The sequence below is a fragment of the Amphiura filiformis genome, chromosome 8, assembly GCF_039555335.1.
Source record: "Amphiura filiformis chromosome 8, Afil_fr2py, whole genome shotgun sequence".
In the NCBI taxonomy this organism is placed as follows: Eukaryota; Metazoa; Echinodermata; class Ophiuroidea; order Amphilepidida; family Amphiuridae; genus Amphiura; species Amphiura filiformis.
In genome coordinates this window covers 51,009,955-51,028,232 of record NC_092635.1, presented here as the reverse complement: position 1 = coordinate 51,028,232, position 18,278 = coordinate 51,009,955, and the positions used below count along the sequence as shown (strand labels likewise).

Genomic DNA, 18,278 nt, shown 5'->3' with positions numbered 1-18,278 from the left:
TAGTATATGGACAATATAAGTGTTCTTTTTCATTTAATGACATAAAATGTGAAAAATATTGTAAGGAACACTTGAGGTTTTGACTATTAAAACATACATTTTGGTCAAAAAATGTGCTTTGATAGGTAGTTTTCAAGGCCACAATCGCCTTGCTATAAGATTGAATTGCGTTATCTGTTGACCTAGTGACGAAAAGTGTTTTAGGGGAAGTGTTAGCTTTCGTTTGATATTTAAAAAAAATCAAGGGAACACTTGAGGTTTCGACAAAAATCAAAGAGGCCCGTTTTTCAGCTAGAAGCTCCACAGCTCTTACGATGCTATGCACTCAACCGTGTAGTGTAATCAAAGACTGTGTGGAGACAATTCACTACTTGCTTGACAGCTCTTGGACAAAAATGTGTGCTCAGGTGTATCGAGGTGGAAACTGTGCGCATGATGGTTTATAAGAGAATCGTTTTTGTATAGAAATCTTTCCATATAATACCGGACTATATATAATCTGCCCTCCGGAGCAAAAACGAAATATCTGTATAGAGAAAATTAATCAGATTCTGCCCTTTGACTTGTGTTTTTGTTTGTCCTGTCTGCTCCAAAGTAAAACAAAGTATATGCTCGCAAATAACAAATCAGATACCCCATTTGACTTTGAGGTACTGCTGTGTGCTTCTTGATGACATCAATATATACGATGATCCTGGTGAGACAACAATATTCAGGACTTTAGACCGGAACGACACTACGATATTTTAAGAGAAACACACAAACGTTCTTTTTGGCGTTCCACTCTGCTCTGCTGAGTCACGTCACGACGCCGTTCTTACGTTTTGGTATAAGACCTATTGTATGTAGTCATAAAAAAGAGCAGTAATACAAAGCAAACATGGCAGTTCCAGACGTCAAATTCACACAGGTATGTTAAAAGGGCATTTCGTGATCCACAGTCTCATCCCCCACTTTTCTCAAAAAAAGTTGAGATTTTTATATCACTGGAAACCTCTGGCTACATAATGTTTATGTACAAAATATTTCTTGCAGATTAATTCGTTTAGCAAAGATATCGTGAAATTTGAATTTCGTTCTGGTGCACCAGAACGAAATTACAACGCATTGTCCATGGAGCAGTCTAATACACATAATCATGCGTAACTCGCGAACGCAAAATCGGAATCAACTGAAATTTTGGGAATAGGTTTTTTCGTGGATATCTAATGAAAAATGACATAAATAGAGGATGCTAGGATCACGAAATACTCCTTTGATTGAGCTATTCCATTTAAAATTTACACTAATGGGAGATTAAGGTCATGTCTTTTATAGGGGTGTATGGATTTCAACTTGAATAACACATTTAGGGGCTGACTGCTAGTCCTCAGGTTCGTTATCCAAAAATGTCGGTAATCCGGAAATAAGGTTCGCTTTACCATTTTTCACCCTGATTTGCCAGTGACGTCAACGCGTTGAGGCTGGTGTTTCGAGTGCGGATCTACGCGGCGTTCTTAAGCGTGTGCATGTGTACGTCAGTGGTTTGAACGAACGCTAGCGATTTTTAAAAAAGCTGTGCCCAACTACAAAGTTGCCAAATGATTGATTGCTTGAAATTTCCCAACGAGCCTGACTGAAAATTCTTGACTTTTGACCCATTATTTTTTCTCAGATTTTCATTAATAATGAATGGGTGAATTCGGTAGGCGGCAAAACCTTTGGCACTATAAATCCAACGACTGGAGAAAAGATATGCGATGTTCAGGAGGGTGAAAAGGTAAGAATTAGGCAAGGTATAAACAACAACAGCAACAATAACATGTTTTCTCTTGCATGGGACTTTGACGTGGAGTTAACTTCGACTCTGGTCGGGACTCTGGCGCAATTAAAATCAAAACCACTTCTTGATGACTTCAGTTTTGGAGAGGGCATATTATGCAGTAATGATGATCTGTAATGACGACGTTGACGATTATTAGAAGGGTTGCGATTTCCAAACGTAGTGCGATCTATTCAAATCCCGTCACAGGAGAGTGATTTTGAATAGATTGCACGGGCATTCGATACGTACGTTTGGAAATCGCAATCTCTCTATTATGATGAATGACGACTTTGACGCTTATTATAAGGAAGATGGCGATGATAACGATGACGAAGATTGTGACAATGAGGAGGAGGTGGAGGATGATGACGACGATAGCGACGACAACGTTGATGATGATCATCATCATGGGGATGATGATGATTTCGTTTTGAATCGGTATTTTCACACATTTACTACAAAGCTTTATCCTTTCCCGTATTTTTCACACTTGAACATTAAAGGCTGACATTGATTTGGCTGTGAAAGCTGCAAAGGACGCCTTCAAAATTGGTTCACCATGGCGCCGCATGGATGCGTCTGCGAGAGGACGTCTTTTGAATAAGTTAGCTGACCTGGTAGATCGAGATGCTGATTACCTAGCGGTACGGTAAACAACACACCGTAAATATTTTGCCTGTTTCAACCGTATACTATTTGAGGTCAGATTAGAATAATAGATATATCAAGATTGTGATTAAAGTTAGATTAGGTTATAAATCTTTTCAACTGGACTTACTGTTTTTTATTGACTACAGTATCACGTCATATCTCTGACGCTTCATCAGGCCTAGTGATGTGAATTGGCTCTGTGTTGTTGACCTGTGACGTCACGGTGGTAGGAGTGACGTCACACTGATGTCGCCGAGGAATTTTCCTGATGGTTGGTTCGTAGCTGTGAGACAAGTTGTGGCGTAGTCACCCTCCGTGATTCAAAGTTGGTTCTCCCTTCGAACATATATTGCTTCCTTTACCCCTCTTTCGAACCACATATGTTCTTTGTCGAGCACAATAACGTCTTTATCCTCAAAAGTATACTGGCTGCTTTGAGGTGCGTATCGTTTCGAATCGTTTAACCCCGTTGAGCTGGGGCGATGATGTTGCTACATCCGTTTATGGAGCGGTTGTTTAGTCTCTCCTATGTAATCGTATCCTGGCAATTGATGGCATAAACGATATTACTTTGTTTGCGCTGAGGAATATTGTCCTTAGGGGTGGAGTAACTTCTGTCTCAGTGTGTTACACGGTTTTAGTGAGACAGGGATCTGGCCTGATGAAGCGTCAGAAATATGACGTGATACTGTAGTCAACAGTTGAAAATTATTTATAACCTAATCTAACTTTGTTCAACTACCTGGATGTTTGAGAATATTCATAGATATAAGATTGTGATTACTTACATATTATAAAATGATACGCTTATATTATTATAAGCGTGTAGTTTAATCTAATATAATTTTGAAAATGTTCTGTTCTACGTATATTGTTGATATCCTATTTATAGTCTTTGGAGACTTTGGACAATGGCATGTTGTACCACACAATGTCTCGTCCATTTACTGGTGGAGCGGCAAATCTGTTACGATATCTTGGAGGATGGTCAGATAAGATTCACGGCAAAACTATACCAATTGGTAAATATCACATCTACTATGTTAATACATACTGGCCTTTGGCCAGACCCGCACTCTGGCTGTTCAGACGACTTTCTTTTCAGGACATATGGGATAAGATTGAAGCACTTTATCACGCTCACATTTTCGCGGGGTCTGTTCTTGCATCTATATTCTTACGTACCGTAGACCAAGGGAGGATCTATATAGAAGCCGAGTCCTCCTCCTCAAAACAAAAACAAGAAATAACCAGAAAAGCAAAAACAAATTGAGAGAGTTTTCGACAACATTTTTTTCGACTCGAAGTGCACCGGAAAAGTGCACTCCCCATTCAAAAACCTGTATCCGCCCTTGTCGTGGACCGGTCAACCATGAAGAGCTCTGTAAAGCTCTCCTCTGCTCTGTGGCGTTTCGCCTATTACACTCAATTGTGCTTCGACGAAGTCGTTACCAACTTTTCTCATGTCCTTCCATTAATGTCCCATTCCTTGAAAGTTTGATACTGTTAATCTATTATGTGACCCTTATGTGTCCTATCATCCATCCACTTAATTGTTTCCCTAATATAGTTTCATGACATCTTTTATGTCCAACTGCCTGATGTATTCCCATACCTAATTCCCAGTTCTCGATGCATTATACCGATTTAACTCATCAGTTGCACCATCAATTAATGTTGCAGATGGTGATTACTTCTGCTATACCAGATACGAGCCAATCGGCGTCGTTGGCGCAATAATACCCTGGAACTTCCCAGTCTTCCTCACGGCGATTAAACTTGGACATGCACTCACTTGCGGAAATACATTAGTGTTAAAGCCGGCTGAACAGACACCATTGACAGCACTCTACCTGGCTTTTCTTGTCAAAGAGGTAAAGAAACTATGTTGATAGTCCTGCAAAGAAACCGGGATACCGATATCAAAATCAACATGATTTAGTGAAGTAGTATCTCTCCTCAACTGAACTATTGTAGTGCATATTTGGTGTATGTGAGGCCATAAGTCGATCTTAAGCAACTGATTAAAAGCAAACATTGGGTTTTAAGAACTGATTCGGCTCCAATATTTCTTAGGAACTGATTTCAGGGAACCACGTATCAGATCCTGGAAAGAAACTCGTGGTCTTAGGAACTGAGTTGAAGTGGTGAACCGGGAGTAGAATTAAAAATGGATTGGCGAAGTGAGCAGTTGATCTTCGGAACTGACTTGAAGGAGTGAAAAAATGTCTTATATGATCTGAAACAAACAGGTCTTAAAGAACGCTTTACCCTAACAATATTGACATTATTAATTATTATCTTATAATACATGTATTATCGTAACCTGAATTTTCATTCTAGGCTGGTTTCCCACCTGGCGTTGTAAATGTAGTACCAGGATATGGACCGACTGCCGGGGCAGCCATAAGTGAACACATGGATGTCGATATGGTTACATTTACTGGATCAACAGAGGTGGGTTTATACTTGGTGTACCACAAGGATCGGTTCTATAATTGTTCAAACACTAATTTGTACATTCGTTCAAGTGATGACGTTCCCGGAAACTAAATATACATGTATGAGAATCTTGTAGAAAAAGTTTTAACGTTTGTATTGGCATGGGAATTGATTTCTTATTATGGACCAATCGTGCAAACAAACAAGGTTAACACCTATATATAGGACTAGAATAATAAAGGCTTGTTCAGTGATCCCAACCAAAGTGTAAAATAGATAGAAATAGTGTATAAATTACCTAAAAGTGCATAAGTTCATTCAAATTGTCATTTTTGAAATTAAAAGTTTGGCAAACCGCAGTATTGACAAAGTTGAAGCCCCATTGGCTAATTTCTCTACTTTTTTTTTGCACGATTGTTATGTACTTTAGTAAACTATGTTATGTATACAGGGGAAAGATGAATTACGCATCGCATACTAGCACAATTAAACATGAATTTACAAATGGAAACATTACATGCATAGGCAGATATACCAGAGTAAAAACTCCGGACACACCTGCCTGTGCGGGGACTCGAACCCCAGACCTCTCGCTTGTCGGGCGAGCGCTCTTACCACTGAGCTACACAGACTGTCCCTAATAGACAGGACTCAAGTCTGGTACTTATGGATATGAGCAGTCATGCGGGGTAAACAGTACAAACAACACATAACATGTAATGTGTTGTTTGTACTGTAGCATCATTAATGTAAGCATCATTAATACTGTAAGCATCATTAATTTGATCTCGTGTGCTAGTTTGTAATGTTTGAATGTTTCCATGTTCCAGTGTATGATGCGTAGGCCTCTTCCCTTGTTTGTATGTTATGTACTTTAGTAACTAAAGTTTAGTAACTAACATACCCTACAAAAATCAAGACTTGAGGTGCTGTAGTTTTGTCAAAATCCGAGAATTTGAATAAAGCGCAGGAACCGTCGTTTTAATATTACGATGGGAATAATAGTCGAACGCGTACACGATGTGCATAACAAAGTACTACATTGCGTGCGGGCAGTCATGACATTCTTGTGGAAATGTTATAATATGGCTTTAACTAGAGAAATTATTATACACGGCTTTCGGTTTAACCCCTAGCAGGCTATACTAGAAATGTATAACACTCAAAAAGGTGCCAATATCTAAATTTTGATGATTTTTATGATCCCCGGATGAGCAAATCACTGAATAGTCCTTTTTTAGATTATTCATATAAAAGTTTATAGTTATAATTTACCATTTCTGTAATATATCTTTGCCTTTTACGTACACGACTGACTGATAGCTACTGATGCACTGAAACTTTGAATTTGATCCGCAGGTTGGAAGGATAATTCAGAAGAGCGCTGCCAACAGCAATCTGAAGAAGGTTGCCTTGGAGATGGGTGGCAAAAGCCCAAATATCATATTTGCCGATGCCGACCGTAAGAATTGAGCACTACAATATTTAGTAATCACATTTTAAACAAAAATATAATTCTAATTGCAGATTTTTAAATCTTATTTTACTTCTCTTCTGAATGTTGTCATAATATTGGTTGCGATGCATTTGCCTTCTTCAGTGGATAGCGCAGTTGAATGGAGTCACACAGGTTTATTCAATCATTCGGGGCAGGTCTGTGTTGCCGGTTCCAGAATCTTTGTTCAAGACGGAATCTACGATGAATTTCTCAAGAGAAGCGTAGAAAGAGCCAAGAAAAGAATAATAGGAGATCCGTACGATCCAAAGATACAAGGTGGACCTCAGGTAAGTGCATTCCTGGAAATGGCAAGAAGGTTTTCATTATTGTCTTTATGGGTAATGTACATCCGCGTAACTTTTAAGAATAGAAGTGACCAGGCTAGAAGGAGAAGGACATGCTATGTGCTGCTTGAGTATGATCTGTTAAACCTTGAAGACGACCCCATTTGACATTTCTTTGACGTTATAAATGAAATATAAATTCAGTCATAAAAGTCATGCCAAGCCAATAACAAACTCAATAATACCAACGATCCCTAGGCAGTATCCTCCCGTTATCATCAACGAAACGGAACGTGATCATTGGCCTTGACATTTGAGTTCCTCAAACATCAGAACGATTGGTAGCAATGGAATTGATATAGACAGCTTATGTTATAGTGTACACGAATCAGTATGGGGCAATTGTTTCATTTTACCTTGAGCATTAAAAGCTTTGTCCACACTCCACACCTACCAAATTGCCGTCCTACTTCTTCATTTTTCATTTGACTTCTTATAATTCTCAGATTGAACAGGAACAAGTGGACAAAATCATGGATTTGATAGAGAGCGGGAAGAAAGAAGGCGCCAAATTAGAATGCGGTGGTGGTCGGCATGGAGACAAAGGTTACTTTGTTGAATCTACTGTCTTCTCTGACGTCAAAGATGATATGAGGATAGCAAAAGAAGAGGTAATGAGAAATGTTATCAAAAAATAATTGACGTTAGTGTCGTCACATTGCACACTTTCTTATTATTTGGCTGTAATCTTGGTAATATACAGGCTTAAATGATTTGAACATGCAAACTTCATATTGTATATTTCAGATTTTTGGACCTGTGCAAAGCATTTTTAAGTTCAAAACTATCGAAGAAGTTGCCGATAGAGCTAATAGAACAAGCTACGGTCTGGCCGCAGCCGTATTTACGAAAGACATTGACAAAGCTATCACTATTGCCAACACAATCCAAGCAGGCTATGTTTGGTAAGTGAAATGTTAGTTCTTAATAGATTAGAATATCAAACATTGGCTATCTTTTACTTTACAATTATTATCAATGCAATTAACCGCAAATTGTCCTTTCCATGTATTATTATTTTGTGGCTTATAACATGTGGATGATGCAAATAGAAGTTAAACCTCATACTATGCTGTCTTCAGTAGATAGCAATACCCCACATCTGTGATGTCTATAGTAGATAGCAATAAATTCATATATATATGTGCTATCTTCAATATGTAGAAATTCTGAATATGCCTACCGCATTATCTTTGATATCGTCAAGGCAGTATCTCAATCTATTCGCTGTTGAAGAGATGGTGTAACAGGATTAACTACCATAGCAATAGATTAATACAAATTTTGAATAGATCGCCCTGCACTACAACGTTCAAGCGGTATATATGCATTGAACCAATTTGAACGATTTGAACGCTGACATATTGGAAAATGTTGCCAATCAATATTCATGAGTGTGTATATTCAACTTCCCGTTTTCGAAATTGGATGACTTAGTACTTTATTCACCCCATTTAACAAATGTGTTTGTTTTATGAAAGGTGGTGTGTGACTTGCATTATGTCATTATTGGTTGCTTACGTCAGTTTCATTCACCAGGGTGCATAAAACAGAATTTAGAAAGAAAGTTTGATATCTACATTTGTGACGTGTCATGTCAAAAGGAGATACTTTTGGGCAGGATCGTAAATGGAGAAATAGCAAAAAATCTGCCTGGGTGATGTTTTTACAATTTGGGTTTCTTGCGAATTTGTATGTAATTAATGTTAAAAATATGATGTGATAGTTGATGTCAAACACTGGTTATCCAGGCTTGTCCTTTTTTTTAGTATAAGCTTGGAACGGTCCATGGATTTCCTATGGATTAGCATGTGTCCCTCACGGACCAACCTGGGTAAACAAACAAATATATCTGACTGGGCGTTTTAATTACGTAACGCATAAAGGCTTTGACATCATCAAATGGCTGCCTGGTGCTTTTATGTGTTTAGTTTCTATAATAATAATTATTAATTCATTCATTCTTTTCCTTTCTCTGCACTTATTCTTTCTTAGGACCACATTTGATCACTTCTTCTCTCTCTCTCTCGCTCGCTCACTCACTCACTCTCTCTCTCTCTCTCCCTCTCTCTCCCTCTCTCTCTCTCTCTCCCTCTCTCCCCTTCTCCCCCCACCATCTTTCTTTCTTTTTCTTTTTGTCTTCCTCCCCTCCCCTCCAATCTCGATCGCCCATCCGCTTCTCCTCTTTTCACACACCGACTCCTCCTTCACTCCTCCACTTGCCTCTGGCTTTTAAAATGGATATTCGTGATACTAAGAAACCCGTTTGACTTTACTGAATAGGCCTACAACCATGATAACAACATATACTACGAAATAGTTACTGATAGAAAGTGACACAGATATACATGGACCTATACCTTGGAGCATCAGCAACTCTATTCCATTTATTTAAATGAGGAGCCTAAATTAACGTGGGCTGTAAATAATTGTACATCGACGGAAAAGTGTTCTTTTGTGTGCTGGCGAAGACTCAATCACACCCTTGGGTTGTTAAGCAACAAAAGGTACCATTCGCTGAAGTGGGCGCTTTCACGTGACTTTCTTTTGATCACTTATTGACAGTAACCTGCCTGGTATAGCTTTAATACGCTGTCGGACCCGTTACCGATTTAATGGCGGAACTCCTTTGTCCTGAACAAAAGATACCTCTCGATGAATAGCTTGTCGGCAAACCAAATCGGCACAAGGGAACAATGCGTTACGTAATCTATTGCGTCTCCATGATTTAATAGCTCCGAGCATTGAACCATAGATGTCAAAGAAATGCTGATCACTCGCACCTGTAAGATTAGTATCTTTGAAAAGAGCGGTATTGTATTCAATCTATGAATACAGACATACACAGGTGACGAGTGCAATCTGCTTGTAGTGCAGGGCGATCTGTTTAAAAAAAAACTGTATTCATCTATTGCTATGGTAGTTAATCCGATGATTACATAACTTCGACAGCGAATTATTTCTTATTTCAGGGTGAATTGTTACCAAGCGGTTTCACTGCAAGCCCCTTTTGGTGGCTACAAGCAGTCAGGAATTGGACGTGAGGGGTAAGTGACAACAGAGAAGATGTAAGGAAGAGGAGGTTGATCCAGCTATCCTCAAACAAAACATGTGTGAGACCGCTCATTCAAAGTAAATGATGAATCACCCTATTTAGCCGCTTAACAATAGAATACTACAATGGGGTTTGAACCCGGAACGGGTGTGATACACGCAACTACTTTTAGGGATAGGTCAGTGATTTCATGTCATCGTACCATGCATACCATACATGCAGGCCCTGTCATGCAGTTAAATTTCAGATAAAATATGACTGAAGTTCCATGGCAAATTATAATTTTCGTCGCTTGCCGTCACTTTCAGCCTCCATCATTTGTGATAGAGAATGCTTTCAATTATCAGAACATTTTTACAGGAAATGACCGGAAAATACATTTAAAAAAATAGAAATGATCAACAACACTCGATTTCATTCTTGTATTGTCCACATGTGGTATCCCATCCAAACAGCAGGTCCTTAATACACGCGTTTCATACTTTTCAACAGATTCTCTATAGAAACATTTGAAATATTTCCAATCCTTGAGTGCAAATCGGTCGAACGTGAGCGGTCTCACACATCACATCAAAGGCTACTGCAAGTGGATGTCTAACTACTAATAAAGGACTATGAATATGTGCAACCAGATTACCTACGGGATTATCTCAAGTATATAATTCCGTTAACCCTCCTCTTCCTTACATCTTCTCTGGTGACAATTATAAAATGAGTGGCACAGACATGTGCGAAATAATGATAATACACTTAAGCTTCACATTTAACCCATTTAGAAAATGTTTAAATATTTTCACGCTTTCGTGGGGAATCACCGGCTCAATGGGCCACTCCAAAAATAGTGTAACATTTATAGAAGAGCGTAGAAGAAGAAAAATATTGTCCGACTTAACTATGAGCCATTATCTCTAACAATCTACCTTTTTCGTAATTGACCACATCGTTGCCGTTGGCGGCATATGGCTCTGCCAGCAACGACAGAGAGTACGGTTCCTTTGGAAATCTTACTTATCGGAAAAAATAGGGTTTTTGTACTCAGAATCTGAAAATCGTGCAACAAACAAAAAATGACGTCACTTGTCCCCGCGATTTAAATCAGTCCCCTTAATAACTAAAACACATGGTTGTTAACACCTACTAACCGAAATAATATATGTTTATTTTTATTCCGCAGTGGCGAAGACGGAATTGCCGAGTATTGCGAGATCAAGACGGTAAGAAAGTCATAATGTTTACTAAAATATATGCTGATTTTGGTTCGTTTGTGAATATGCTTGACTAAAGATAATGGTCTGAATAGCATTTATAGGCGTGTGCACTTTTTGGTAAGTAATTGAATAAATTGAAAATTGGAAAAAAAATTATTATGTTGTACACAACTACTCCCTATTCCAGAAAAATACAGAACTAATTTTCTGGAATAAAAAAAAATATTATCCTGTTTTGCCAAATGAACATAGCTAAATCCTAATCCTTTAGTTAGTCCTAACTGGCAATAAAAGTCAAATTTTAATATTCGGCCAATTTTTGGAAATAAGGGCCAAAAACATACGTTTTTAGGGTATTTTCTGACAATCACTAAAATCAAAGACTTGGAACAAGTCTAAGTATTCAAAATCTTGAGTAGATGCTGCAATTTTGCTCTAATTCCCACTTTTTTTGTATTACTATAATTAAATGATTGGTTATTAAAATGAAACAAGTCTTTTCCAAAAATTAGAATGCATAAACTGAAATTAGTCTTAGTACAAGTCTTTGGGCTTGATTGTCACATTTGTCAAAACAGGATAATATTTTTTTATTCCAAAAAATTAGTTCTGTATTTTTCTGGAATACAAATCAAGTAACACTGCATAGTATTGAATGTCTGTTCCGTTTCAAATGGGTTACTCCAGGAAAAAAATGCACATCCCCTATAGAGGCACTCGGACTTCGGTTCAGACTTCCAGAAATTTGAGAGACATGTCCGTGAATTTTTCATTCATTTAATTGTATTTCCAAGCTTTTTTCAGTAACATTGGCAACTGGAATTCTAGTCATTTTTTGAAAGAAAATTTGGAAATCCAGACATTTCTTTTATTGAAATGTTACTTCTCTATAAGGGTATGCGCTTATTTTCTGGAATAGTCCAATGTTGTTTTTTGCACATTCTCAGCAAATTTTCAGCTATAAAATGACAATATGATATTTTATTTCCCAGGTTATCGTCAAAATTCCTGTAAAAAACTCTTAGTTCGCTTCTAAGGTATCATCGATTGATGCTTCGTACCCGTAGTACACCATGATTACATCGAAAAGAAGATATAGCAACAGAACAACGTGATTGTCGTGGTTCAAGCCAATAGAACCATATAAAAATCTGTACATTCCGGGGCACTGAATAGTAAGGGGGTGTAGGTACGTGTGTGATGTGTGTGGGGTGCATGGGGTAGGGGTGGGGTGGGGGTGCGTTTGCATGCTTATCCAGCAAACACAAAAGTTTTAGAGTGTTTTCATATTAACATTAGAAAACATTTCAAACATCTGTATAAAAAAACACGCTTTTATGTTGTCAAAATGTAATTTTAAAATATTTTTTGCAAACATTTGTGACGTGTCATGTCAAAAGGAGACACTTTTGGGCAGGTTATGAATTTTGAGGTTTTTACACATCTTAAATATAGAGATATTTTGCTCCACAACGCCGTTTTCCCCAATTACATCGGACATTCCTAAGCGAAGATATTGAGTTCGGAAGTTATGGTATTATAAAATTGGAAATTGACATATCGGCCTTTAAAAATATTATTGACAATGTTGAGAGTAGGAATTTACTTGAAAAATGTCTCAAAAAGTACAAGGTGCCAGTTATATTCCGGTCTGAAAATATCAGACAATATTTTTAACATTGATAACATTACAAATTCACAACAAACCCAAATTGTGAACAAACCACCCACCGGCAGATTTTTGGCTATTTCTTCATTTACGATCCTGCCCAAAAGTGTTTCCTTTTGACATGACACGTCACATTTGTTTAAAAAATGTCTTTTGTCAACTTGTCAACACAATATTTTGTGTCAACTTTTGAATGTTTCAAAAATTTTATGAAACCGTTTTATAACTTTTATATAACCTGGCAATGACATTTAAACTCCTTCTGTCAACCTTCACGTACCCTTATCATAATGTTATGAAAATGTCTGGTGTTTGCTGATTTAGTGCATTTATTGATAAGAATTCTTTTAAAATTACTGTAAAAGTAATAATATACGATTTTGGTCAAATTGTGATGTTCTTTGCCAAAACTTAACATACGGTCCGTATGCCTTCCTTGAGGCAGGAAAGTTAAATCAAGTTGAGGGATTTTCTCAAAAATTTGCTCATTTTTGCAGGAATAAGTTATGCTAGTTTAGGGAGAGCGTGGCACAATGGTTAGGGTACTTGCATTTAGTGCACGAGGTCCCAGGTTCAATTCCCGGCGGTGGCGATTTGCTGGGATATTGACTTGGAAAAAAAAGTCTGAAATTAATTGGCAACTTCTTCGGAGGGGACGTTAAGCCGTCGGTCCCGTGTGCAGAGAGGCATACCTGTACATGTATCTCGCAGCCAGTTTTGAAAAGAGTAGGTTCTTAACTCCTTGGCTGTTCCCAAACCGTCCCGGTATTTAAATGGGCCCCAATGGAAATAAGCTTCAATAGAGGTTTTCTTGGGTTATCCAGGGTTGTCAAAACCCGAACAAATAAAAAAAATTGGATTCCCTGCGTCATACCATTTTAGGGATACAATGGAAAACAATATCTAAATTACTGCCTCGAGGAAGGCATACGGACTATAGGAATAGTAACAACTGTCAGGAAGGTTTCTGGTGTAAGCCAAAATAAAATATGAATGAATGAATGAATGAATAATGAGGGAAAACCATTCAGCCGCTTAACTGTGGTGCTATCTGAGAGATTTAATATCATAATTATTATGACATCAATTACACTGTTGCGCTGTTGTCCTACAAATACGAGGGTCATTCAAAAGGTTCGACCTCCACCCTCATACCTCAACTTCTGCATATACCGTAGTAGCCCTTTCATATTTTCCACGATTGTAACCTAGGGTCTTATCCAGTTTGTGAAAAATATCATTTTCCATTTGTTGTAACGAAGTAAAAATGATATCCGAATTTGGTGTCGCGGAAAGGGAAAAAAATGTACATAATTATATCTACACCATAAACATAAGTAGACCAAATTTAAGTGACCAAAAATTTCCATTTGGTCACTTCAGTTGGCTTAAATTGAAGCTGACATAAAGAGCTATAAAGAGCTGTGCAATAGTTATGAGCCCCCGGAGAGAGGGTAAATGTTCAAATGGCTTGCCAAAAATTGCTTCCCTTCACCTCGGCCTGGCAAAATTGCTTGCCCCCCCCTCGGTCTCGGTCTCTCAAATCATTGCCCCCTCCCCTTTGCACATGACCAATTTTTGGTTCTCAATTCACAAACTTTAAATAGTGGTGCGAGCGTAGCGGGACATTTTACATATTTGAACGTTTCTGTAGTGTTTTCCTAAGCCTTTTTAGAGCGTGTTATTTAAAAGAATAGGTGGCCCGTAAATGTGTGCCAAAAACTCCCCCCCTCACCCCCTCGGCCTGCCGCAAATCATTGCCGCCCCCCCCTCTCTCTCAGCCTGCCAAAAAATCTTTGTATTGTAATAATTGTGTTTCCGGGGTAAAATTGTGATGAGTAAAGGTACTTAAACATGCAGGCTCAACTCACTTTCCTGCATTGAGTGAACAACTGGATTGAGTCTATTAGCCCGTTATTGTGAGCCCGTTCTCGATCTGACGGCCACGTACAAACAATGTGTAATGGATTTTAGTGAAGCAGATTTTTTTGGGTCCAAAAAGTACAGATTTTTATTACGCCTATATTTCCAACTCCAATGAAGCTGATCTTTGGAGGTTATTCATGCTTATTTTATGAGGAGAACTCACACATAAAGGATAAACCTCCACAACGTGCTCATCTGTAGTATACAAAGCTACGTAACCCCTATATGGCAATGCAGAATGTCTTAAGAAATATAGGCTCTGTGGATTGATTGACTTGAATTAATCTAAAGACCAGGTCTGCTAAAGACGAGGTCCAACGGACAATGGAAAGAAGCCCCGCCCCCTATTGGTAACCTTCAGTATTTTTTTAATATTCAAAAACCATGAAGTATCTTCTTAATGGTGAACCTTCAGTATTTTTTTAATATTCAAAAATCATGAAGTATCTTCTTAAGGGGGTACTACACCCCTGTCTAATTTTGTGCCTATTTTTGCATTTTCTCAAAAATTATAGCGCATTAGGGACAAGTAAGATATGTATATTATAGGGGCAAGGACTACAACTACTGCACTGGAAATTTTATTTCAGCACAGACAACAGTTGTGGAGTAACAGTCAAAAATGAGGGAAAAGCAATTTTTGATCAATAAATCAATAACTACTTGCCTTGAGTTGCTGAATTTTCAGTACAGTAGTGGTAGTCCTTGCCCCTATAATATACATATCTTACCTGTCACCAATGTGCTATAATTTTTGAGAAAAGTGCAAAAATAGGCACAAAATTGGCCAGGGGTGTAGTACCCCCTTAATGGTGCAAAAATCATCAAAATCCGTTCACGCGTCACTGATACAATAATACATTAACACATTAACAATACGTCCCCCTATCCACAGAGCATATCGTCACCCTCATAACCAAACTACCTAAGTCATTATTACATGTTTCTCATTTGCAATTTTGATTTTCATTCTTCATTAACTTGTGGAATACATCAAAAGAGATGTATTCCACAAGTTAATGAAGAAATATGTGGCTGGAAATTTGATTAATTATGGTTTTTTTAGTCAGAAAATCAAAATTGCAAATGAGAAACATGTAATAATGAATAGGCCCTTTGGTTATGAGGATGACGATATCTTTATTCAGACACCCTGTACAGTGTACACTCAAACGATGACCTTTGAATGTGCTGGGAAATCTTCAACTGGAATTTATTGAAACTCCGTTATTGGTCATTTTTGTACCTCGTTTTCATTCATGTACACCGGTACGTTATTTTCAATTGTTTTAAAAGTAGTCTAGGTAGGGACATAGCCAGAGTTTTGGGTCGAGGCGTGAGGGGGCAAATACGACACAACAAATCCCGGTTGCATCAATTTGACTCAGTATTATTTTGGGGATTATACATATCGGTTTTTAGAGACACTGTTCATGTAAAGTCTTGGAGCTTCCAAAAAAGGACAATGTGCAAAGCGCGCAAAAAATTGGTATCTTGCACTATATTGACCCATAATCGGATTGAATTTTGGTGGAAATCGGCTCCATTCCCCTTTTCTTTTCATTTGCCTTCTTTCATTTTTTGTCAGAGGGGAACTTATCTCTTTTTTGTCGGGGGCACTATGCCCCTCCCCTGCTCCCCCACTTGGAAACTCGAAGACTTTACATGCAGGTTCTTTATATCTCACCGATAATACCTGGTCAAAATTATGTAATTTTTACAAGAAGGCTCGCTACGTCCTGAGGCAATTGTGCGTCATTTTCATGTTCGAGTGGCCCACTCCCTAATATGAAATTTAAGAAAAAAATGGAATTTCAGTTCGGCAGAGGTGGCCCTCGAACCCACGCCGCTGCTACATACAGAAAACTGAAGTCCAGCGCGCTAATCCACTGGACCACATGACTTATTGGTAGCCAAATTGAATTTTAAACATATGTGACGTGTCATGTCAAAAGGAGACACTTTTGGGCAGGATCGTAAACGGAGAAATAGCCAAAAATCTGCCCCGGGGTGATTTTTTCACAATTTGGGTTTGTTGCGAATTTGTGATGTTATTAATGTTAACAATATTTTCTGATAGTTTCAGACCGGAATATAACTGGCATCTTGTATTTTTTGAGATATATTTCAAGGTAATTCCTATTCTCAACATTGTCAATAATATTTTTAAAGGCCGATATCTCAATTTCCAATTTTATAATACCATAACTTGCGAACTCAATATCTTCGCTTAGGCATGTCCGATTTCATTGGAGAAAACGGTGTTGTGGAGCAAAATATCTCTATATTTAAGATATGTAAAAATCTCAAAATTGATAACCTGCCCAAAAGTGTCTCCTTTTGACATGACACGTCACATATAGGCCTAGACATTAGGCAACTCCAACATTGATCGGGTATAGAATAGAAATACCACTATACATAATCGATTTTGAATTCGTGCATGTGCTCTGTGTGCTCATCGCGTTGGTTTGCAAGGAAAAGGTAGTCAGCATTTTTCTTGTAAGACGGTCTTGATTTTTGCAATGTATAGTAAAAGTCCACATAGGTCCCCAAAATTTCTTTCAGATTAGACTCCCATAAAGACGAAACAGTAATCTTTAGTGGGGACCTATGTAATTTTTACATAGGTTTTTCATAATTTTTTCGGCATTTATTTTTGCTAAATTCAGAAAACATTTTGGCGTACATAAAATTGAAATAAAATTCTCTGCCTTCTAAACGACACCAACTGTACCACAATTGGGTATCACGAATCGTTATATATGCTGTGCAGTTAATATTCATATATTCCTCTATACATAGGATGCTTCAGTTTTTACAGAAAAAATATTTCATCGAAAACCCACCCGCTCGGCTATTTCAAAAATGATAATCAGACTTCCTCAGAATGTGCAATAATTAGCATTAAAATCAAGTTTTTTACGCATTTTAAAAAGACTTGGCCCGTAGAATATCTGTTGAATATAAGAATATTTTCAGAATAAAAATATGTATCTGGGCCGGGTACCTGGGTACGTATTTGTGAAGAAAATACTAGTATTAGCAAACTTACAGATTGCATAGGTACACCTAGGTATATCAGTGGCGTACCGTGGCCGCCCCAACCCCGGGGGGCTGAAGAAAATTCAATTTTGGCGCCCCTTCCTCAACAGCCCGAAAAGGTTGACCCAATTTTTCCTCGGTCGTTTGAAAAGTGAAGAGCAAAAAAAAAAAAAAAAAAAAGGGCTTTCAGGTGCTAGCGCCCTAAAAGCAGCTCATTTTGATGTATAGTACCATTTTTTTTTTTTTTTTGCATGCTTTATCAAAATTTTCCGCCCTTTTTTATTTACTAATTCTTTTTGCCGCCCCCATCGTTTTTGCCGCCCCTGTTTTTGCCGCCCCTTCTTCTACCGCCGCCCCTTCATTTTGGCCGCCCCCTGCTTTTACCCCGGGGGGTTGGCGCCCCAAAAGCCCCAAAATACGCGCATGTATATCTTGTCTCCTTGAGCAAAATTTAGTTTTGCTCTTTAAGTTTACACATTTATTAACGAGCAAAACCGAAATATCTGTATAGAGAAAATGAAGCAGATTCTGCCCTTTGACTTGCGTTTTTGTTTGTCCTGTCTGTTATGTATAAGATAATGATTTTGCAAGATCGACAAAATTATTTTGTCGATCTTGCAAAATTTGCTGTATATA

The 18,278-nt window shown here is 38.1% G+C and overlaps 1 protein-coding gene and 1 non-coding gene across 2 annotated transcripts; one reads left to right on the top strand and one right to left on the bottom strand.

Moving 5' to 3' along the window:
* The first annotated feature begins 834 nt into the window (after positions 1-834).
* Positions 835-12,202, top strand: LOC140158297 (aldehyde dehydrogenase 1A1-like). The gene is made up of 13 exons (XM_072181402.1): positions 835-910; positions 1,655-1,759; positions 2,308-2,448; positions 3,348-3,477; positions 4,139-4,329; positions 4,799-4,912; positions 6,257-6,359; positions 6,498-6,682; positions 7,186-7,350; positions 7,487-7,644; positions 9,712-9,786; positions 10,969-11,008; positions 11,995-12,202. Exons 1-13 carry the CDS (start codon positions 881-883, stop codon positions 12,025-12,027), a joined length of 1,470 nt encoding a protein of 489 aa, XP_072037503.1. The 5' UTR covers positions 835-880; the 3' UTR covers positions 12,028-12,202.
* On the bottom strand, positions 5,457-5,529 carry Trnav-gac (transfer RNA valine (anticodon GAC)). Its single transcript has one exon. It is a non-coding gene; the product is annotated as a tRNA-Val (tRNA).
* Positions 12,203-18,278: the final 6,076 nt, after the last annotated feature.